The 20,865-nt window shown below is 38.7% G+C and overlaps 1 protein-coding gene across 8 annotated transcripts in view; it reads right to left on the bottom strand.

Annotated features, from left to right (window-relative positions):
- The window catches only part of LOC132848959 (zinc finger protein 521), a 137,473-nt gene that overhangs the window by 28,211 nt on the left and 88,397 nt on the right, over positions 1-20,865 (bottom strand). For 6 of the 8 annotated variants that reach the window (XM_060875078.1, XM_060875079.1, XM_060875075.1 and 3 more), the window contains one exon: positions 2,761-2,892. In XM_060875078.1, coding sequence (XP_060731061.1) covers positions 2,761-2,892 — 132 coding nt within the window. The remainder of the gene's footprint in view (positions 1-2,760; positions 2,893-20,865) is intronic. The other 2 variants (XM_060875076.1, XM_060875073.1) reach the window with 1 other exon arrangement.

Here is a 20,865-nt window from a genome sequence, read left to right as displayed (position 1 = left end):
CCGACCTCTAATATCTGACTGACGATATTGTTGACTAATGGATTTGACTAGCGATGTCATTTCAGGCTTCTGTTTATAATATTTACAGCCCTGAAATTGTTTTAAATATTAAGTGCCAGTTGAAAGCAAGTTGCACACATCTGTCTGTTTCTTCTTAAAATCCAGAGTGAACGGTTTGGTTTGGTTCAGGGGAAGGTGCAGGCTTTTATTTTCCTCACCTGTAAATTGCAGTTCACCTCACAGGCAGCAGAGGGCGTTAAATATTCCAAACTGCTCCTTTAAACATCCTGATGTAGAAATATTTGGCGTTTGAAAGCAAATCTGTATCGCATTTGAACAATTGAACTGTTAGACACACAATTTTTATATCATATATATTTATGAATAATATATTTTATTATTTATTTGTGAATTAAAATGTTATATTTTCGAATATTTTTACAAATATTCTTATTTAATATTTATTTATGAATACATTTATTTATAAAGTACTATGCAAAGTGTTAGATTTAAATATTTATACTATAAAGAATAGTCATACATAATTCAATAACTAAATGAAATAATGAAATCTAAATTCTTTTATTTTAAGGAGACGCAGGTTTTTCTCTAAGAAACATTTTTTACAGAAAGATATTTAGGCATTTATATAAAAGTATTATTTATATATTTTATATTTTAAACATATAAACATTTAAATATTGCAGGGTTTATGAAATATCATAAAATAAATATACTAAGTTCATATGTTTATTATTATAGATGACTATGAGAATTAAAGTGTAAAAAGGTAAATTAATAAAAAAAAATCTATATATAAAAAAATAAAGCACCTATTAAATAAACTGAATGTAATAAATTCAGGGCTTGTGAATGACGTGATGGAATTTTACCCCACCATTTTACACAAACCCCTGAGCTACATTTAATATTCAAAAAGGGCCATTATTAATTATTAACATTATATTTTAATGCTTTTCTTTTTCTTTTTTTTTTTTGTAGAAACCCAAAGACCTGATGAAAAGAGAAAAAATCTTACTCCTGTATGGTACGCAATAGGATGGAGTCTGTCAGTGTGTGTTACAACTCTAGGAGAGATGTGCTGTAAGCAGTGTGTCAAGGCGAGCCCTAAATATACGACTGCTAAACACGTGTGGAACAGGAAGTAAGGTGACGTAAAAGCAGCTTTGTCCACCGAGAAGAGTGATGAGGCTTAGCGGGAGCCGAGTGGAGAACGGCAGCTAAGAGCTTTGCAGATTTCATTATCCAGACAGTTAACCCTGCTGACACCAGAGTGGGGAGCGATCCTCACAGGATGGAGTGCGCCACGCTCCGAGACTGATGAGATCATTACCACCAACATCCACAATTAGCATGCCCCCCCTTCATCTCTCTCTCTCTCTCTCTCTCTCTCTTTCCACACACAACCGTCTCTCTCTCTCTCTCTCTCTCTCACTCACTCACTCTCTCTCAGTGATTCGGCATTTCCACATTTTTAAAAAGTTCTTCGTTCGTATGCTCTAGCGCTGCACATCCTCCGACTGTTCGATCGGTTAAGACGTCCATTCATTTTTTCGAGAAGCAGTTCCGACTGCAAAGCAAATGGTTATTAATATTAACACGCTCCTTCTAATACGTTACCGTTTCCATAGAAACAGCTCCTACACTTCTGGAATGAATTCTCTCTATTATTTATAATTTAATCACAAATATTTAATGTGATTAGAAAGTTAAAAACGTACAACGAATGTGATGAAGATTTCGGGACGGAGGGACGGTTTAATGTTTACGGAAGGAGTCTTCAGCATCGATGTATTTCTGCGGTTATACTGTAGTTCTGCTGTAAGACAGAGGAGTCTGACAGGCTGCATTATGTTTATTTATTATTAACTGAGATATAGAGAAACGAGTGCTTTTATAACATAAGGCAATAACAGGAACTAGCTTGAGTCACAGATGCTGCACAATATTAAATGTAACAATAAATGGTTAAAAAATGATGTAAAATAATACATTTAATAATTCATCATTTTAAAATAATTTATTAATTAACAATCGGTTACACGATCGGGTACTTTGTTTGACATGAAAACATGAAAGGATCTCTATCTGAGCATACAACATGGTTTTCCAAAAAAAAAAAATAAATAAAAAAAATAAATGAACATTCGTGATGTTTCGACAAAGTGACAAACTTTCTCATTAAACTTGTATCATTTCTCCAAAAAAAAAGAGAAAATGATAGACTAATATACAACAGATGTGTTTTCCTTAGTCTTAAAGTGCTGCTGTAGTTTTAAGTATCATTCATTCACTCACTCATTTTCTACCGCTTATCCGAACTACCTCGGGTCACGGGGAGCCTGTGCCTATCTCAGGCGTCATCGGGCATCAAGGCAGGATACACCCTGGACGGAGTGCCAACCCATCGCAGGGCACACACACACACACACACACACACACACACACTCTCATTCACTCACACACTCACACACTACGGACAATTTTCCAGAGATGCCAATCAACCTACCATGCATGTCTTTTGACCGGGGGAGGAAACCGGAGTACCCGGAGGAAACCCCCGAGGCACGGGGAGAACATGCAAACTCCACACACACAAGGTGGAGGCGGGAATCGAACCCCAACCCTGGAGGTGTGAGGCGAACGTGCTAACCACTAAGCCACCGTGCCCCCCGTTTTAAGTATCATTTGAATTAAAATTTTATATTCGTATTTGTGATTTAAAAATTACACCCTTACCTGTGAAACAGACAGGACACTTGAAGGTTCCTCCCATGCCTTCGAAGCTGTGCTCAATCAGGTGACACTGCAGCTTAGCGGGCGAGTCAAAAGTCTGACTACACAGCTTACATTCATGGTTCAGCCCCTCTTCTGAGAGAAATGTGAAAACAAATGACAGAGAGAAGAACAAACCTCATCAAGACACGAGATATGACGTTATTCACGTTGCAGGTTTGAAATAAAGTCTTAAACAAACACTTAAACATGTAATGATGCATGTTGTATGAAGCGAGATTCTGACAAAACAAACAAACAAACTTATTGCTTGGATGCAGAGCAAAGTTTAAACTGTACTGAAAGCTGTCATGTTGTCAACCTTCCTACTAGCATAGCGCGCAAGCAACAACTCACAATTTGACCCTTTTGGAGCTGAAACAATGATGTTAGCCACATTTGGAAATCTTTGTGCTTTATGGCATTTGGCAGAACCCCTTATCCAGTGATTACATTTATCTCATTTATACATCTTAGCAATTGAGGGTTAAGGGCCTTGCTCAGGGGCCCCGAGCAGCCCTGTGATTAGAACTCATGACCTTCCAGTCAGTGATCCAACGCATTCACCACTAAGCTACCTCATGATATCACACAATAGCATGTGATCCAATGTGAGTGACCCTGAACATAGATTTTTCTTGCAGGGTAAATTTATAAGAACATGTGAGATGTAATGTAGCAATGTAGAGTAATTCTACAGTGTGTGAATTCCAGAAAATATTCTTTAATAGTTTAAACATTTTCAACAAATGAATTTATAATTCATCCAAACATCCATCCATCCATCCATATATAAATCCAAACATCCATCCATCCATCCATCCATCCATCCATCCATCAATCCATCCATCCATATATCAATCAATCCATCCATCCATCTATCAATCCATCCATCCATCCAACAATCCATCCCTCCATCCATCCATATATCAATCCATCCATCATTCCTTCCATCCATCTATCAATCAATGCATCCCTCCATCCATCCATCCATCCATCCATCTTTCAATCCATCCATCCATACATCCATCCCTCCATCCATCCATATATCAATCCATCCATCATTCCTTCCATCCATCTATCACTCAATCCATCCATCCATCCATCCATCCATCCATCCAACCATCCATCTATCCATCCATATATCAATCCATCCATCAATCCATCCATCCGTCCATCCATATATCAATCCATCCATCCATCCATCCATCTATCAATCCATCCATCCATCCATCCATCCATCCATCCATCCATCCATATATCAATCCATCCATCAATCCATCCATCCGTCCATCCATATATCAATCCATCCATCAATCCATCCATCCATATATCAATCCATCCATCAATCCATCCATCAATCCATCCATATTTCAATCCAACAATCCATCCATCCAACCGTTCGTCCACCAATCTATCCATCCATATATCAATCAATCCATCCATCAATCCATTTTCTGTAGCACTTATCCTACACAGGGTCACAGGGAACCTGTAGTCTATCCCAGGGGACTGAGGACACAAGTGCCGAGTTTGTCAACTCATCACAGGACACAATCACAGACACACTCACAGACTACAGACAATGTAGAGTCACCAATCAGCCTGTGTGTCTCTGGGCTGAAGGAAAAAAATCCCAGAGGAAACACTCGGAACACTGGGAGAACATGCAAACTCTAACACACACACAGGAAGGAGACAGGATTCAAGCTACCAACCCCAGAGGTGTGAGACAAACATGTTAATCTCTAAACCACCCTCAAATCATTCTTTATAGTTATCCACATATTGTTTGTTATAAAGGATGAGCAGAGCAGCATAAAGCATTACAGTGACACTTGGGATTATAAGAGGATTATTTATATTAAAAGATATGATTTATAAAGGCTTTATGGGGCAACATTAAAATGAATGAATTCAAATGAACACAAGGCATAAACACACTATTTACAGTACGTATACGTACTTCGTGGAACGTTTTCTGAGTATATTTAACCACCGATCAAATTAATTTTCCTGTTTTGCCGAACGAGAAGCTCCGATTCCGACTGCTGCCAATTTGCCCTTCTTGTGTTTAGCAGTGATTAAAGTAGTGATACGAGCACATGCTTTTGATTTCCCGAGTTTAAGAAGATGTAATACAATGCGCCATCAGTTCCCATTAAGCACAAATTGGACAGCCGGCAGGGGTCCTGTCTGCTTTAGAAACTTTTTTTTTTCAATCACTAGCATACATAAAATGATGTATGGAATAAAAAGCAGGTTTTACACCATCCCTGATAGTTTGCTATTTTTTTTATTTAAAAAGCTGCATGATTTACTTAAATTACTGTTCATTAAAGATTTCATGCTGCCTTCATAACTGTACCAGTCATCAGCAAAAGTATTGGAACGGGCATGCATCAAATTCTAAGCTCAAACTTTAGTTTATATATATATATATATATATATATATATATATATATATATATATATATATATATATATATATATTTATTTATTTATTTTATTATAATATAATATATTTATTTATAAACTTATTTATTTATTTTTATTTATTTAATTCTATTTTTTTATTTTCAATAACTAGAACTTTTTTTTTAATAAATAAAATAAACAGTATCGTGGAGATCCGTCATCTAGGATGTCGTTCGGGAGTTGGTGGAGTTTAAGGTTGAGATGCTGTACTTTCAAGACAGAAAATGAAAAAAAAAGTGCTATAATCTAAGACAATTAGAAAATAAATATGAGAACACATGCAGAGATATTCTGAGCTTAAATCCATGAGATGCCGCCTAGTTTTTATTCATGATAGAAAAACAAAAATTAAAAATGAAGAAATCCATTTTTAAAAATTGATGCTGTTCAAAATCTGACATCCTTCACCTGATCTTCTCTTAATATCTTTTTGGTGGCTTTAAGTGAATATGCTGCTATCTGTTAGTGCTACCATTCATCACATCAGGACAAAATCCTTTATGTATGTTATAAAAATAGATATATGGCTCCCTGTGGAAAGGCGAACATGGAGACTGATTGTGTCTAAATGGCATTAATTCTCACTGCAATGCATTCTGCTTCAATTTAAAGTGATTCGTAACGCTAAAGTTCTGATCGTTGACTTTAGCCGACGTTTGGATGCCTTCGGAACACAAAAAAAAAAAAAAAAAGGAAAAAGAAAAAGAATTTTGAGTTGCCTTTACAATCAAAGAGATAAGGTAAATGTAACCATCCATGACTCATCCACTCTTTCACTCTCCACGGTCCGGCGCTCGCCATATGGGGCCAAATCAAGCCCGGACACCCTCAGGAACCAGCTGCGGCCCACCATAGCACCCAGAGGACCGTTTAGCAGGACGGACCGTGATACAGCGCTGGCAAGACGAGTGACCTAAGCAGCCCAACACCCAAAGAAGTGCCTGGGACAGATGGGTGTTTAGCATGAATGATTCTGTTACCAGAGACACCTGAACCAAACTACACACACACACACATACACACACACTCTCAAGGACACACACAGACACATCAAACGTCCCAAACCAATTACCAAAGAGACCTTTAAAAAGAGAGAAAGTCAATTTTGAACACAATTCTGACCTCGGCTATACAATTATTTTAACATTAGGATGCTTTTAAAATTGACCATTCCAAGTAGTTAAATTCCTACTAACTTCAACAACCTCTGAAAAAAAAAGAAAAGAAAAGAAAGAAAAACTTCATTTTCTTTTTAAAAGTCCACAAGTAACAAAGCACCAGTGGGTCACACAATGGAAAATTGAAAGAAAAAAAGAAAAAAACTCATCTGGCAGCATGTCTTGCTGTGTCTCGAACACAAGAGTATTAAAAGCAGACTGCCCGAGACGCTTATGAGAGAGAGATACTGTCATCTCCGCTAGAGCTCTGAGCTCACTTCCATCCCAGAGTAGAAACTTCAAACCGACACAGCCAAACCACCAGCAGCCGTTCGTTTTAAAAAAAAACAACTTTCTGTTCAGCCATTTTGTACTCAGTGGGACTCAACTTTCAGGAAGAGTTTTGTTGGAGGAGCAGCCATGGATGATTGTTCGGTGTTCGTTGGACTCGGAGAGATAATGTTAAATAATTATGAGCCAATACTCTGAGAATAAAAAAATAGAGATATTTCTGTGATCATTCACAGGGATACACTCACAGGGAGTTCACAAATCATTCACAGGGATACACTTTAAAAAAAAAAATGACAGCATGTAGTCTACAAATATAAAGTTATTATTATTAGTAGTATTAGTTGTAAAAAAGGTGTCTTCATTTTTGATGGCTATTTCAATGATTCAATCATTTTTCATCATTATTTAGTTGTCAATTAAATGGTGTTACTAATAAAACAACGTTTACTGCCCTATCATTTATATATCCATAGCTAAATACAGTGTACTGATGCGAACCTCCATGTTTCCCCATCCGGACTTTTCCATGTTAGAAATTTATAGGCATTTTTAATTATTTTTTTTCATACCAGTCTGTCCAGGATGTCACTATTTTGCACTTGACTGCAAAATCGTGCAAAGTCAGCGAGATTTTTCTAAAAATGACTGCAAAAAAAGGACCGAGACGTGTCGTGTGACATCACCACAACACGCGTTCAGCCGAATCCTTATTCCGTTCACGTGTGTTGAACCTCTCATAGCGAGAGAGAGAGAGAGAGAGAGAGAGAGAGAGAGAGAGAGAGAGAGAGAGAGAGAGTTGGTACATACGTGTCGTCAGCGCTAGGAGTTTAAAAGAAGATTTCAAAAATTTGATCATTTCATTGTTTGCAAAATATACAATTTTTTTTATATTTTATAAAATATAAAAAAAACAGCTGGAGAAAAATTAAACAGTTTTTGCTGCAGGGATCACAAAAAAATAACCAGGAAAATATGCAGAACATGGACTTAATCCAAGTGGCTGAGGAACTCCGTTACTCTTGTTTGTGATTGGATGATCCTCCTGTTTGTCACTTTATAAACATTCTACAGTATGAAAACGTATAGATCCTGAGGGCGGAGCTTCATGTAAACGTATGGGAATGTTGCTAAGGCAAATCGCTGTACGTCTGTTCAATTATTTACACACGAGTTTAAAATCTGTTTTTTCCAGTAACGTAATAAATCATCTATAATCAGTAACCAGAATCATTTCAATCATTACATCAATACAAATCATCTGAATATCAACCTTTCTACTTAGTGATATTTGATATTCATTTATTAAATGATTTCATTATTACGGACCTTTTCTTTTAACGTTCACTATCATCTTTTTTGTGTGTGTGTGTGTGTGTGTGTGTGTGTGTGTGTGTGTGTGTGTGTTTGTGGTAGGAAGTGAGAGTAGGTAAGTGATACAGTACCGAACAGCCATCTTGCTCTAGATTTCTTTAGCGTAGCGTGTTTTTCTGCTACATGAGAACCCAATTTTGTGGTCAATGCTTCTCTCACGAACCGGGTTCCACACAATTAAGTAAGAAAGAAAAGAGAAATCTTGTAAACTCTGAGAACTTATTTCCTCCCCCCCCCCCCCCCCAAAAAAAAAAGAGTTTCTTTGTGGCTTGGAGAGAGAGAGAGAGCGAGAGAGTGAGACACACAACCCAAAAGCGTATATATTTCATGCTCTACTGAGAGACAGAAGACAGAGAGATGAGATTTCTCTTCTGCTTTATTGCTTCTTGCATTTTCCAAGAAAACAGCTTTCTTTGATTATTAACTTATGTTATTAAAAGGTAGGTCTCATAGACCTTTGTTTAAAATTTTTTTTTGATTTTCCAAACCCTAATTTCTACTCCTAAATGTCAGTGTGGTTTACTCAGAGCCAAAGCAACAAGGGGATGTCTCTCTAAAGGCCTACAATTCAACTGATCATATCATCATGGTGTCTCTTTAGATCCATTCCAATCTAATAACTTTCTGCTTCCTGGCAAGTGCAGGTTTTTTTTTTTTTTTTTTTTTTTTTTTTGTCTATAAAACCACTCCTACGTTCCAGAGAATCGTTTCTGTTTCTTTGGGTCAAACTTTAATTCCTTCCCTCTATGCACGCTCTCATAGCTCGCTCGTCTCGTCCGTACTTCCTGACACACCGCCTGTTCTGTGTTAACGCAGTTTTGAGAACGAGACAGTGCCAGTGCGTCTGCAGCCTAGCACCGCTGACACCAGAGAAAGCTGAAAACTCATCTGCATATCCACAGGGTCTGACGCTCGTGCCCTCATGCTTTATGCATTCAGCAGCTCGCTCCGACGCTGGCGCCTAATCTCTCTCCCATGTGGAGGGAGTGGGAAGTAAAGAAATAAAAGAATCCTGCCAATATTAAATATACAGGATGCACCTTTTTCCTCTTAATCTCCGAGTTGAAAAGGACACACACGGAGACGGAGGATCGAGTCGATCTGCGTTTATTTTGCGTTCTGAATTTCTGAATTGCTGAACGCGTGCACGCAGTTGCTAACAGGAAGCTGTAGAGCGGGGGAAAAGTTCATTTTATAACGCACTTTTAAGACAAAGACGGAGCTTATTTAAAGTCCTGGTTTAGCAAAATGCCCTCGTTTGCTCTGCTCTCTGGTTTCAAAACAGCCTGCTATCAATTCTGCTGAGATACAGCTCAGTGTTAGTGCTTGGCATTGATGCAGAAGAATCTGATACATAGATTTACAGCTGCCACAAGGGGCTGGGGAACGTCTTGCTCTTAAAGGGACCTGCTGAGGTTTGCAACACGTTTCTGCAAAAACCTGTTTTCCGGAAAAGGCTTTTGTCCAATGCACTAGTACTGTTAGCATTAAAGGTGGAAAAAATCAATAATGAAACAACGCTGGTTCCTGTTTTGAACATGCAGTGGAAAAATACCAATGAGACAGAAACCTTTATATATGTAGCTGATTATTGATGATGATGATGATGATGATGATGATGATGATGATGATGATGATGATGATAGCCCAGTGATGTGAGAACTAAAATTTTACAGAAATGACATGAAATGGTTCCTGCTTGGTTCTGTCCATGCAAACATGCAAAAACAGAAATTCAACGTTTTTTAGTAACAAACAAACAAAAAAAATGCAAGTTACATTTAAAAAAAAAAAAAATAATAATAAAAAAAAAAAATCTCCACAAAATCAAGCATTTTGGATGTGATTATAAAAACATTACAAAACCCTGTTGGAATTGTTAAAAAAATAAAATGAAATAAAATAAAAAATAAATTAATAATAATAATAGTAATAATAATAATAATAATAATAATAATAATAATAATAATAATAATAATAATAATAAAAGTAAATAGATTTTAGTGATTTACATTTTTAAAGAACTGTTCTGGCATCCCTGTAAAAAACAATAAATTTCTTTACACATTAAATCTTTTATTATTTCTTTTATTTTTTTGTCATGTGTCATGTTTGATTGCTTCTGGTTAGTTATTATTTTAATTTTAAGCATGCATTGGAATAGTCAGAGTTTTAACATGACTACAGTACACTGCGTTATAAACGTCTAATTCTCAATAGTGAATCCCAATGATAGAGTCGCTAGCAAGTCTAAAACCGTGTATACAATAAATAGAAATATCAACTTTAGAAGGAAATCCCAACGTTTCCTTGGTCCCCATTTGAGCCTCTTCTTGTTTTGCCCATGCAGTGAAAAAATGCCAAAGGAATAAAGTACCCTATAAATTGTAGGAACAGTATGTACTCTACAAAAATACACATAATTATCGATGGGAAATCCCATTGGTAATGTACAAAGCCTAGAAAATAATAATAAATAAATAAAAATGCTGAAACTCTGCTTGGGTCACGTGGGTAGTGCGCTGTGGGCCTGTGCACGAAGCCACACCACTGCTGTTTAACTTTTATATGTGAAACTCCCTCTACGTTTGCGCTGATTAAAAACAGTCTCAGAAGGCCTTTATAGTTAGACGCAGACCTGGAAGCAGTAGGTGGGTCTGTTTCTCGCCTCTCATAGTGAGAGCTATCTATTAAAGCATAATGGGCCTGAAATCTGCGTGATTAAAGCTCAGGGAATAAGGGATGCAAACAAATCGACTCCTCCTCCCTAGGAGAGGCTGTGTGTTTGTGTGCATGTGTATAGAAAAGGAAGAAGAGGATAATCTCCAGGGTGTGTAGCCGCTCACATGGGAACATGCTGCATATTTCCAAAATGTATCGATTCGACAAAGCAGGAGGATCCTTAAACGAGCGTCTCCCTAAAGACGAATCGTTGCTCGACTGGCCTTCGTTTTCTTCATTAGCTTCCACTACCATATAAGGTCATATAAACACCCAGGCTCCAGAGTCATTTCATTAGACGCTCTGTCTGGAGTTCTGGATCACTAGGAAATGGTGGGTACTGTATGACATTTTGCCGGCGAGTGCACAGACTGGGATGCTGAAGCTGATTAGTAATGTTGTGTCTCCTGAAGGTGCGTGTGGACGGCTGTGCTGTTTAGCTCAGATGTCATATCTTTACTAACAGACTTCCAGTAACTTGGTGGAGTTTGTGAATTTCAGCAGCTTGGGTAGCTGTTAGGAGCATAAGACATATCCATGATATATCCCTGTTATAAACACCTTGAGCTGTACCGAAATGACCTTATCGCTATTTTTGTTCAAGCAAATTTTTTGCAAGCTTAGGTCTACCAAAGCCAGGTTATGACATCGTAACACAAATATCATCATCATAACAGCATAGTGGCTTGACACTGACTTTTCTTTTTATTTTTGTAAGATGCTAATGTGTGATGGCATAGCGGCCTATGTCACTGTTAGTCCTTTTATGAATGCTAAATTAAACGCTGTCATTAAGTCAAGAGGTCATGAAGTCATTACTGTTATAATACTCATAAAGTCAGTGTTGCTATAACAGTCATGAAGTCATTACTTAACTAACTCTCATGAAGTCAGTTTTGTTATAACATTTATGAAGTCAGTGCTGTTATAACACTCATGAAGTTGTCGCTGTTATAACACTCATGAAGTCACTGCTGTTATAACACTCATGAAGTCATCGCTGTTATAACACTCATGAAGTCACTGCTGTTATTACACTCTTGAATTCATCGCTGTTATAACACTCATGAAGTCATCGCTGTTATACCACTCTTGAATTCATTGCTGTTATAACACTCTTGACTTCATCGCTGTTATAACACTCATGAAGTCATCGCTGTTATAACACTCATGAAGTCATCGCTGTTATAACACTCATGAAGTCATCGCTGTTTTAACACTCTTGAATTCATCGCTGTTATAACACTCTTGGATTCATCGCTGTTATAACACTCTTGAATTCATTGCTGTTATAACACTCTTGACTTCATCGCTGTTATAACACTCATGAAGTCATCGCTGTTATAACACTCATGAAGTCATCGCTGTTATAACACTCTTGAATTCATCGCTGTTATAACACTCTTGGATTCATCGCTGTTATAACACTCATGAAGTCATCGCTGTTATAACACTCATTAAGTCATTACTGTTATAACACTCTTGAATTCATTGCTGTTATAACACTCATGAAGTCATCGCTGTTATTACACTCTTGAATTCATCGCTGTTATAACACTCTTGAAGTCATCGCTGTTATAACACTCTTGAATTCATCGCTGTTATAACACTCATGAAGTCATCACTGTTATAACACTCTTGAATTCATTGCTGTTACTGTATAACACTCTTGAAGTCATTACTGTTATAACACTCTTGAAGTCCTCACTGTTATAACACTCATGAAGTAACTGCTGTTATAACACTCTTGAAGTCATCACTGTTATAACACTCTTGAAGTCCTCACTGTTATAACACTCTTGAAGTCATTGCTGTTATAACACTTATACGTCATATTTTGAACAGCTTGCTCTGTTCACACCTACAGCAACTCACTGCAATAAAGCCACAGGAGATCGTTCATTGTCAACGAGAGCTGCCGACTTCCTGGCAACATGAGTGACAGCTACCATTGGTGACCAGATGTAGGCGGGTCCAGTGATGTTACAAACTTGAGACACTTTTATGCAAATACGGAGTGACTCGGTGCAGAGACTACAATTGTGAGTGAACACAGTAGAGTGAACGTGATCCGCGGTAAAGAGACACGCTGCTTCTCCTTCATCTTATATGATGCAGAGAAACGCTGCTGAATTTTATTACATACAAATACCAATTCTTAGTCTCAGTGTTCCATTTTAAAACTGATTTGCTGTAAAGTGGAATATTAGTCGCTCCACCCACTAATGAACGTTACTATAGCAACCAAAAGTAGGAACGTCTACCGATTACTTCATAGTACAGCAACATAAAACAGATACATAAAGCAGATACAATTGTTATATGTGTGAACGCAGTATTTCTATCCTGTAGCTTTAGATATGTAAACGTCATCCATATTGAATTTACTAGCCCTCACACTGTGTATATGATACAGTGCATCAGATTCCCTTTGAAAGGGAACGTTCTGTCAATCAGAAATTCATAAAGAGAATTCCCAATGACCTAAAATATAAACGATAAATATAACTACTGACGACTGACTTAATGCTGAAAAGAACATATGGTTCAGTTTATTAAATCTCTGTGAGCCAGTGAAGGAAAAACACTTGAAATAACGGAGAAAGACGAAAAACAACGAGGGGCAAATGTGTACATTTTGTGTCTATCAAGAGAGGTCTTGTCAGCCAAATAATGGGGCATCAATGGGAACACGCAGCATGTTGCACCCCGATTAGCATGCTGCTAAATGTGGAGATGGTTCATGAGGGAAATCACGGGTACACGGCCGACCTATAGAGACACGCCGAGGTGCTCAAGAGGAAGGGGGCAAAGCCATCTTTATTTCTCTAGTGTTGATTTACCACAATTTCAAATGAAAAAAAAAAAATAGTGAACACTCTGGGGCTTGTCTGTCCAATTAATGGAGGGAAAATTACTTGTGTTGGCGAGAGGAGCACACACAGGGACAAAAAGCAGCAGACTGGTTATCTAATGATAGGTGGGAGCCGACAGTGAACACACCAACATATGTCCACTGGGAGGTAAACAGTGAAAACTGCCCTGATGGATTGTGCAAAGGCGCAACACAAACACACACAGACATACACGCTGCACTTGATGGCTGTTTTGGTGGCCATTTCTGAAGCAAACTGCTCGCTCTTGTAAGAAATGTCAAGTACATGCACTCTGTCTATTGTGGAGATAGACACAAAACCCGGTAGGCTAATAAAAAGAAAAGGGGAGGGAAGGGAAAAGAAGAGGGGATGAAGGGAGATCTCTGTATCTGGGTGACGCTTCGAGTTAATTATACGTACATGCAACACAGCAACAGCTCAAATCCATGAGTCCCTGATCTCAATCAAAGAAAAAAGAAGACTCGGTGAGCAAAAGAGACTAAGTAGAGCCTCTTAGCTTGGTTTGCGGCATCGAGCACTCAAAAATTAGCCAGCCTTTTATAATTATCAACACTCACCTTAATCGACTCTAGGATCCTACTTGCAGAGGGACGCACCCTCTGTAATAAAACACTACACACACTATAGACAGAGCAGAACTGCACATTACATCCCTAGCTGTTGAAATAGAGTCTGGTTTCTTTTACCCTCCCTACCCCAGCCGTGAAAAAAAAAAAAAAAAAGAAGCAAGGAACATTTGGCAGAAGCAAATTCATCATCAGGTGTCTGGAGGTAGGGCTTTAATAGAAAAGGCAAGTCCCACTGAGCGCGCACCATGTTGCGGCCAGGCACGCATGCCCGCGAGCAGCAAGCCACCAGTCACAGTGGGCCGCCAGGCATTAGCATAATTTTATATAACACAGGCCTCCGCTCTGGAAATTTAATACATTTCAGCAGATAGCAGACCGCCATTTTGCATAATGTTTTTTTTTTTTTCCTTTACTTCATCTTTCTGAGACGTTCACTGAGACGTTCTCTCTCTATCGCTCTACCTCTCCATGTCATGCTGTGTCTCTTTCTCTCTCTCTCTCTCTTTTCTCTCTCTCTCTCTCCCTCCTGATGCTGCTGAGGCTCGTCTTCCTCGCCCGCCCCACGGTGCCCCTCGCACCAGGAGAGGGGAAGTTCATTACCTCAGCTAAATCAGAATTAGTCCCTTCATTTTGACGGGGCGAACTTCATTAGAAAGGCCCTTCCATAATCCAGCAGGGAGAAGTGATGAATCTACGTGGGGCGATAATTTGCTTCACACAGCACATTCAGCCACTTCATCCATTTTTTATTTTTTTTTTACTTCACTTCTACACTTCTTTTTTTCCTTCGCCTTCTCCCTTTGCACTTTCTTTATGCGTTTTCTTTTGTATCTTCTATTAAACTGAGAAGAACAGTGTGCTCGGAGAGAGGAAAACACCTGTACGCAATTAGCTAATGACACGAAAGGACGAAGGAATAAGGAACGCAGGTTGGCGTATCCCTTTTAAATCCCCCAAAACCAATGGAAAAAGTCAAACTTTGCTCAAAAGTGAGCAATCAGACAAGAAAATGGACTTGGCCTTTTGAATACCCCGAATGAAATATAGTAGCGCAGTATTATTAGTGAAAACTAGCATGTTATTGGTATCCTTGCAGACCACAAATCAGGAAAGGAAGGGAAGAAAGCCAAGCATCTGGAATGAAATACATCAACTGGTGGACTGTGGTACGGATGTGGAGTCAGCGGATTATGCACGCGGATCGAAAAAGCACTTAAAAAATGACCGTAGCGCAGAAAAAATGGCTGTAGTCATCGACTCTAGCTTTTTAAACATGAACCATTATGGTTTCTTCAGCTCTGTTGTGGTTTATCAAATCACATGCATTTATGTAAAATATTTAGCTGAAGGCAGCTCGTCGGACCAGAGACTAGCTACAGGACTTGCGTTGTTACATAACTCACATAGAGTTTTATTTACAATGACGGGTCAGACTTACAAAATGATGACGTGGCATACTTCCGAATGAAAAAAAAATAAAAAACATAGCGTGCTCTTTTCTTTGTAACAGTGTCTCTAGTCAAATGTGGTAACAAGAATCATGAAACAAAAAGTACAAAAGTGTGTTATTTATACCCTTAAACTAATTCAAATCATTCAATTATTCTAGTTGCTGATCTGCAGCTTCATAAACAAGGAGTCTTTACAGATTTCTGCCAAACTCCCCTGAAATACATGATTAACCACCTGGACTTGCTAGCTCAATGCTGTCACCCATCTGGAACCATTTTCATGTCTTTCCTCCATCAGCACAATTGCCTTTTCTGCACCAGCAGTATAGCTAAATGGAAATGTGTAGTGGCGCCCCCTGCTGGTGCAGCCCACTGTTTTCCACCTCCTGGAGTCCAGGCAGGAGCACCAGTCTAATTTTGGCCAGTGCCAGCTCTCTCCTGGACCCCCAATTACCCTAGAGCAGCTCGGCGTGCTGCCGACATCTGCTTCAGCAGAGCTTCTGCAGCCCATTTATATTCCAGCTCATCTACATGGATATTGAAGATAATAATAAATGAACAGGGAGGAATAAGATGCAGCGCAGGGCTGTGTTTCAAACAGGCATACGCTGGCGATGCCCGCCTCAGATGCTCGTTGCCATAGTTTCCGCGATTTAAAAAGGCGAGGGCGACCAATCAAAGAGGGACAGGACACAATCAGGGGAGAAATCAGATTGTTGTGGAGCACGACAAATGAATTAAAAGGCAAGGAGGATCAGGGCCTTTGAGATTGCACCCAGAGCATCAAACAGCTGAACAGGCTCCTATTTTGCCAGAGAACTGAGTACAAAGACCTTCTGCTCAGATAATATGTTGCTGAAAATAATGACTTATAAATTTAAATATTAAAAAAAATGTAGAATTTAAAAACAAAAAAAAGTTGCTAAAATATATACTATAAAATATGATTAAAAAAAAAAATATCATAAATAAATAAATAAATAAATAAATAAATAAATAAATAAATAAATAAATAATAAAATAAGTACATATATAAACTTATTAGATGGGAAATATTATCGGATAAACGTATTATCGTAATAAGAAAAAAAAAATGAGCAAAGCCTATTTCTAGCAATTTATTTAACATCTGTATCAGTCAATATTTATAGAAAGGGAGAAGTTAGAGCTTGACCTACTTCAGCACATCCAAGGTGTGATGATTAACTGATGAGTTGACTCAAGTGTGCAGTAGGAGTGAGGAACACCGCTTTACACAGTGAAAATAACAGAGAACAAAAATGAAAATGGATGTGTGACACTCTCACTGCATCTGCATGTACAGATGAAGCTTAGCGGGCAAAGGCTAATCTGCTTTATCGCCACCGTGCTTACACACTGATTAACCTGATGTTGATGTATTCACACAAATCTTCCTCACTGTAACAGGATGTTGGAGACAGAAAACAGCCAGGAATGTGCATCTGCGTTGCTGCTCGATGAAGATGGCTGATCTATTTTAAAACTGTGACGAGAGAACATCATTTTAGAAATATAGCCAAACTTCTAAAGTCGAGTAAAAGGTCACATTTGATAGATATACTAAAAAAAAAAAAAACACAATAAAATAAAATAAATTTCCAACTAAATGTAATTTAAATAAAAAGACACAAATATGGGACTGATGTTTAAGAAATATCAGGTCTGTACTGTTAGAAATATCTTTTCTGAGGTATCATGATTGTGATATATTTAAGAATATTTTTACATATATTTAATTTAAGAATTATGAATTGAACTGATTTTTTTTTTTTACTGCACTTTGAAATTGCAAAATTTTTACAAATAAAAAAAATAAAAAAAAAATCCTCATTCCTCATTTTTACAAAGGTTCTATGATTACTTTGCAAGCCTTTTGTTAGCACACCTATATATTGTTATGTATATCATGTATTGTGGAAATGTATTTAAGAACCATGAGGTGAAATATGATACTTTATTCCTAGGCTGTGAATACGGCACATGCAAAGCTATTTATTTCAAGCATACTTACTAATTCAAGCGATTTATTTTTAGAAGAAAAAAAAAAAAATCATATCCTGGGTGTTAGTCAAACTAAAACTAAAACTAAAATAAAAACTATCATCTTGATTTTTATAAATTAAACAAAGAAATCATTAATTAAACTTCCTGTCTAACTTGGCTCCACATCGCGAGCTGTGATTTAATGTTCATTTAATTAAGTTCAATACACAAGACTAGTTGGTTCCGTGCGGTTTTCTTCATCTTTTACTCTCTTCAGTGATGTAAAACCTGTCAACAGTTCAGCAATAAACATCTCTTGCAATCATTTTATTCCCTCAAACATGTTTCGGAAATAAGAAAGTGGAAACATTAAGGGTTTTTTCAAACAGTGGCACTATGTGACACGAGTGCTAGAGCAATTGAATTGTCCAGGGAAGAGAACCCTGGCGCTCTCCATCATCGCAGCAAGTGGGACAGCCATGATTAAAACACGGTGTCAACATGACTGACGGCTTCTTCGAGAGCTTGCGGAGATGACAGTCGCGGCAGTATCGAGAGAGAGCTGCTTCATCTACATCGAACTTCACAATCGCAATCAGACTAAACAAACTTCCCTCAACACAACTCACTAGGCATAAAAAAAAATCCCATGAAATGCTAAGATGCCTGCCAAAGGCAGAAAAATTCAACAATAAAAAGTACATAAAGGTAGGGGAGGAGTCATTCCCATGGGTATGTGTAGAGAACAAGATTCTCATTTTGCTGCACCAGGTTCTGAAGTATTTGATGCTAACAGTGCGGGTTTATTCACTTCCTGTCTCTCTCAGGAGCAGAGTCTTGAGTGTTGGACAGGCAGGGTTAGTCACAGAACAGCACACTTATCTCTGCTCACTCTCGACATTTGTCAACAGCTAGCGGAAAGGGAATCGACGTGTGAAATGGTAGGTGTGAGAAAGGCAATTTAATATTAGTCATATCATCTTTGCAATTCTTTTTTTTTTTTTTGTTTCTTCTTCCAGGTAGAGGCACATCATCGCTAAAAGACACGGTTGCGGACGAATCACGTTGCGGACGCAATCTCCTGTTTTTGATGGAGGTGTTTGGGACCGGGAGCTCTTGTGGGGGAAGTTTGTTTCATGTGTTTTTATATAAGTCAGAGACCTGAATGCACTGACAGGGGCCCCTGCGGGCGCTTGTCTTCACCTCCGAATCAGAAGACGAACAGATCAAGTTCCCTTGTGCTCTGTACACAAATGCACTCCCAATCAAATGCACTTACATTGACACCCCCTTTAAAGAAGTAATAGAAATAAGAAGAAGAAAAAAGAAAATAAGAAGGAGTTAAATCCAGGTACAGAAGAAAAGCCTTCAGTAATTCCCTCCCAGAAGACATCTTAGCTTGTACGTTTGGCTCTGCAGGAACAGCTGACAACCCCAATCCTGCAGATTTCCTCCCCGAAGGCCTGTCACACTGCCGTCACTGCTGCTACTGCCTTGTCCCTGGAGAATAAAACTCGCTACCCACCATCACACCAAATCATAGTCTGTCTCCTTGGGGGTGTTACGGTCTTGGGTCTCGTCCGATTACCATGCCTGTTAAAGTGGATTTAAAGGGTGCAAGTTTCCCCCTTCACCCTCTCACCTGCTGAATCTGGTGGGAACGCTCATTGGCTAAGGGTGAACGAGGGGGGAAAAATCAACCAGGAAAGCTAAAAGACGGCGTGAACAAGAGGGGTGTGCGCAACGGCTAATTTAATCGGGGTGCGCAGCTGCACAAACAGGGGTATCGTGGAATTTCTGTCTGCTGGTAAAATTGACCGTGCATGAATAGCTCCATTTTCCACACTGGGACAGGCCATTTTCCATATGTCCCAATGAACTATCGAAGCCGCTAGCCATCTTTTTTTACCACCTCACACCACCACTATAAACAAAGTGTGTAGAACTAAAGAGCTCCTCTTAGCCAAAGTTAATCTTTAACTCATCACTGTGTGAAAAAAGCTCTTGGCACTGCTAGGAAAATAAATCTGACCTACTGACAAACTTATTCAATTCGAAAGCTTGCAAGAAACAAATAAAACACAACATCCAACAATAGCAATTTGAAGAATGAAGAGGTTATGACATGCTGAACCCATGTGACTGGAGGATGGACTTCCCTTAGTGGGGAAAGAGCAGCTTTCATAGTGACATGTACACTCAATCCTCTGCTCACATCTTTTTTTTCTCTCTCTTTTTACCAACTGGCAGAGATTCACTCGAGCCATTTGGAAGGATTAGAACAGAGATGAGGAGTGTGGAAGTGTGGAAAAAAAAGAAAAAAGGGAATCATTCTTAGTGATTATTTGATGTCTGAGTAATGGTTCCTGAAACCTTCAGACTGTCCTTGATGGCCATTGGTCAGTCTCCCCTACTGCACCAAAAACCTTGAACTTGCATGGCCGGATATTACTAAAGGTCTTGCATTTCAAGTGAATCATCTCATGGAGCTTTTGCATATTTGTATTACTGCTTTCTTTTAAAAGCTTTTCGTGGTCCATTTAAAAATATAAAGGAAAGGAAGAGGAGCTTGTTCGCAGGCTTCTAGTCACCTGGAAACCTAGCATAGTGAATTAAAAAGGACAGGTGGAGAAAGAGAGGGGGAGTCTGATAGCCTGGGGCTGGCGAAGGATGCAGCAAATGAAGCAAATGAAAAACTCTGGCCAGTTTACTAAATGGATTGTGTTGCTTTACAAAAACCACTTTGTAAAATGATATCGAAGGGAAAGAGGAATAAGTATCAGAATATCCAAGACAACACAACAAGGACACAACAAACTACCCCTCTGCCCCCCATTTTAGCTATCCTCGCTAGCCAAGGCTCCAAGGTCGCTCTAGTCCAAGCCAGACTTTCCTCTGGATCTGTTTCCGCTCTCCAGGGGATGCTGGACTCGTGATTCAGTGCTTCATGTTAAGAGCAATTCACCTGCCTCCAATATCTCAGTGGTAAGCTATCCTCCAGGGAAGGAGGGGGAAGCAGTCAGAGCATGAGGAGGGGGGGAAAGTTTCCACATATGGTTAAGTCAAGCTGCTTGGAGGATACTGAGCGTCTGCTGCAGGGAGAGCAGCTCCTAAAAGGCCCAGCTGG

This window comes from Tachysurus vachellii, chromosome 7, assembly GCF_030014155.1.
Source record: "Tachysurus vachellii isolate PV-2020 chromosome 7, HZAU_Pvac_v1, whole genome shotgun sequence".
NCBI lineage: Eukaryota > Metazoa > Chordata > Actinopteri > Siluriformes > Bagridae > Tachysurus > Tachysurus vachellii.
Note: the sequence above shows the minus strand (reverse complement) of the source record. Positions and strands in the feature narration are given on the sequence as shown.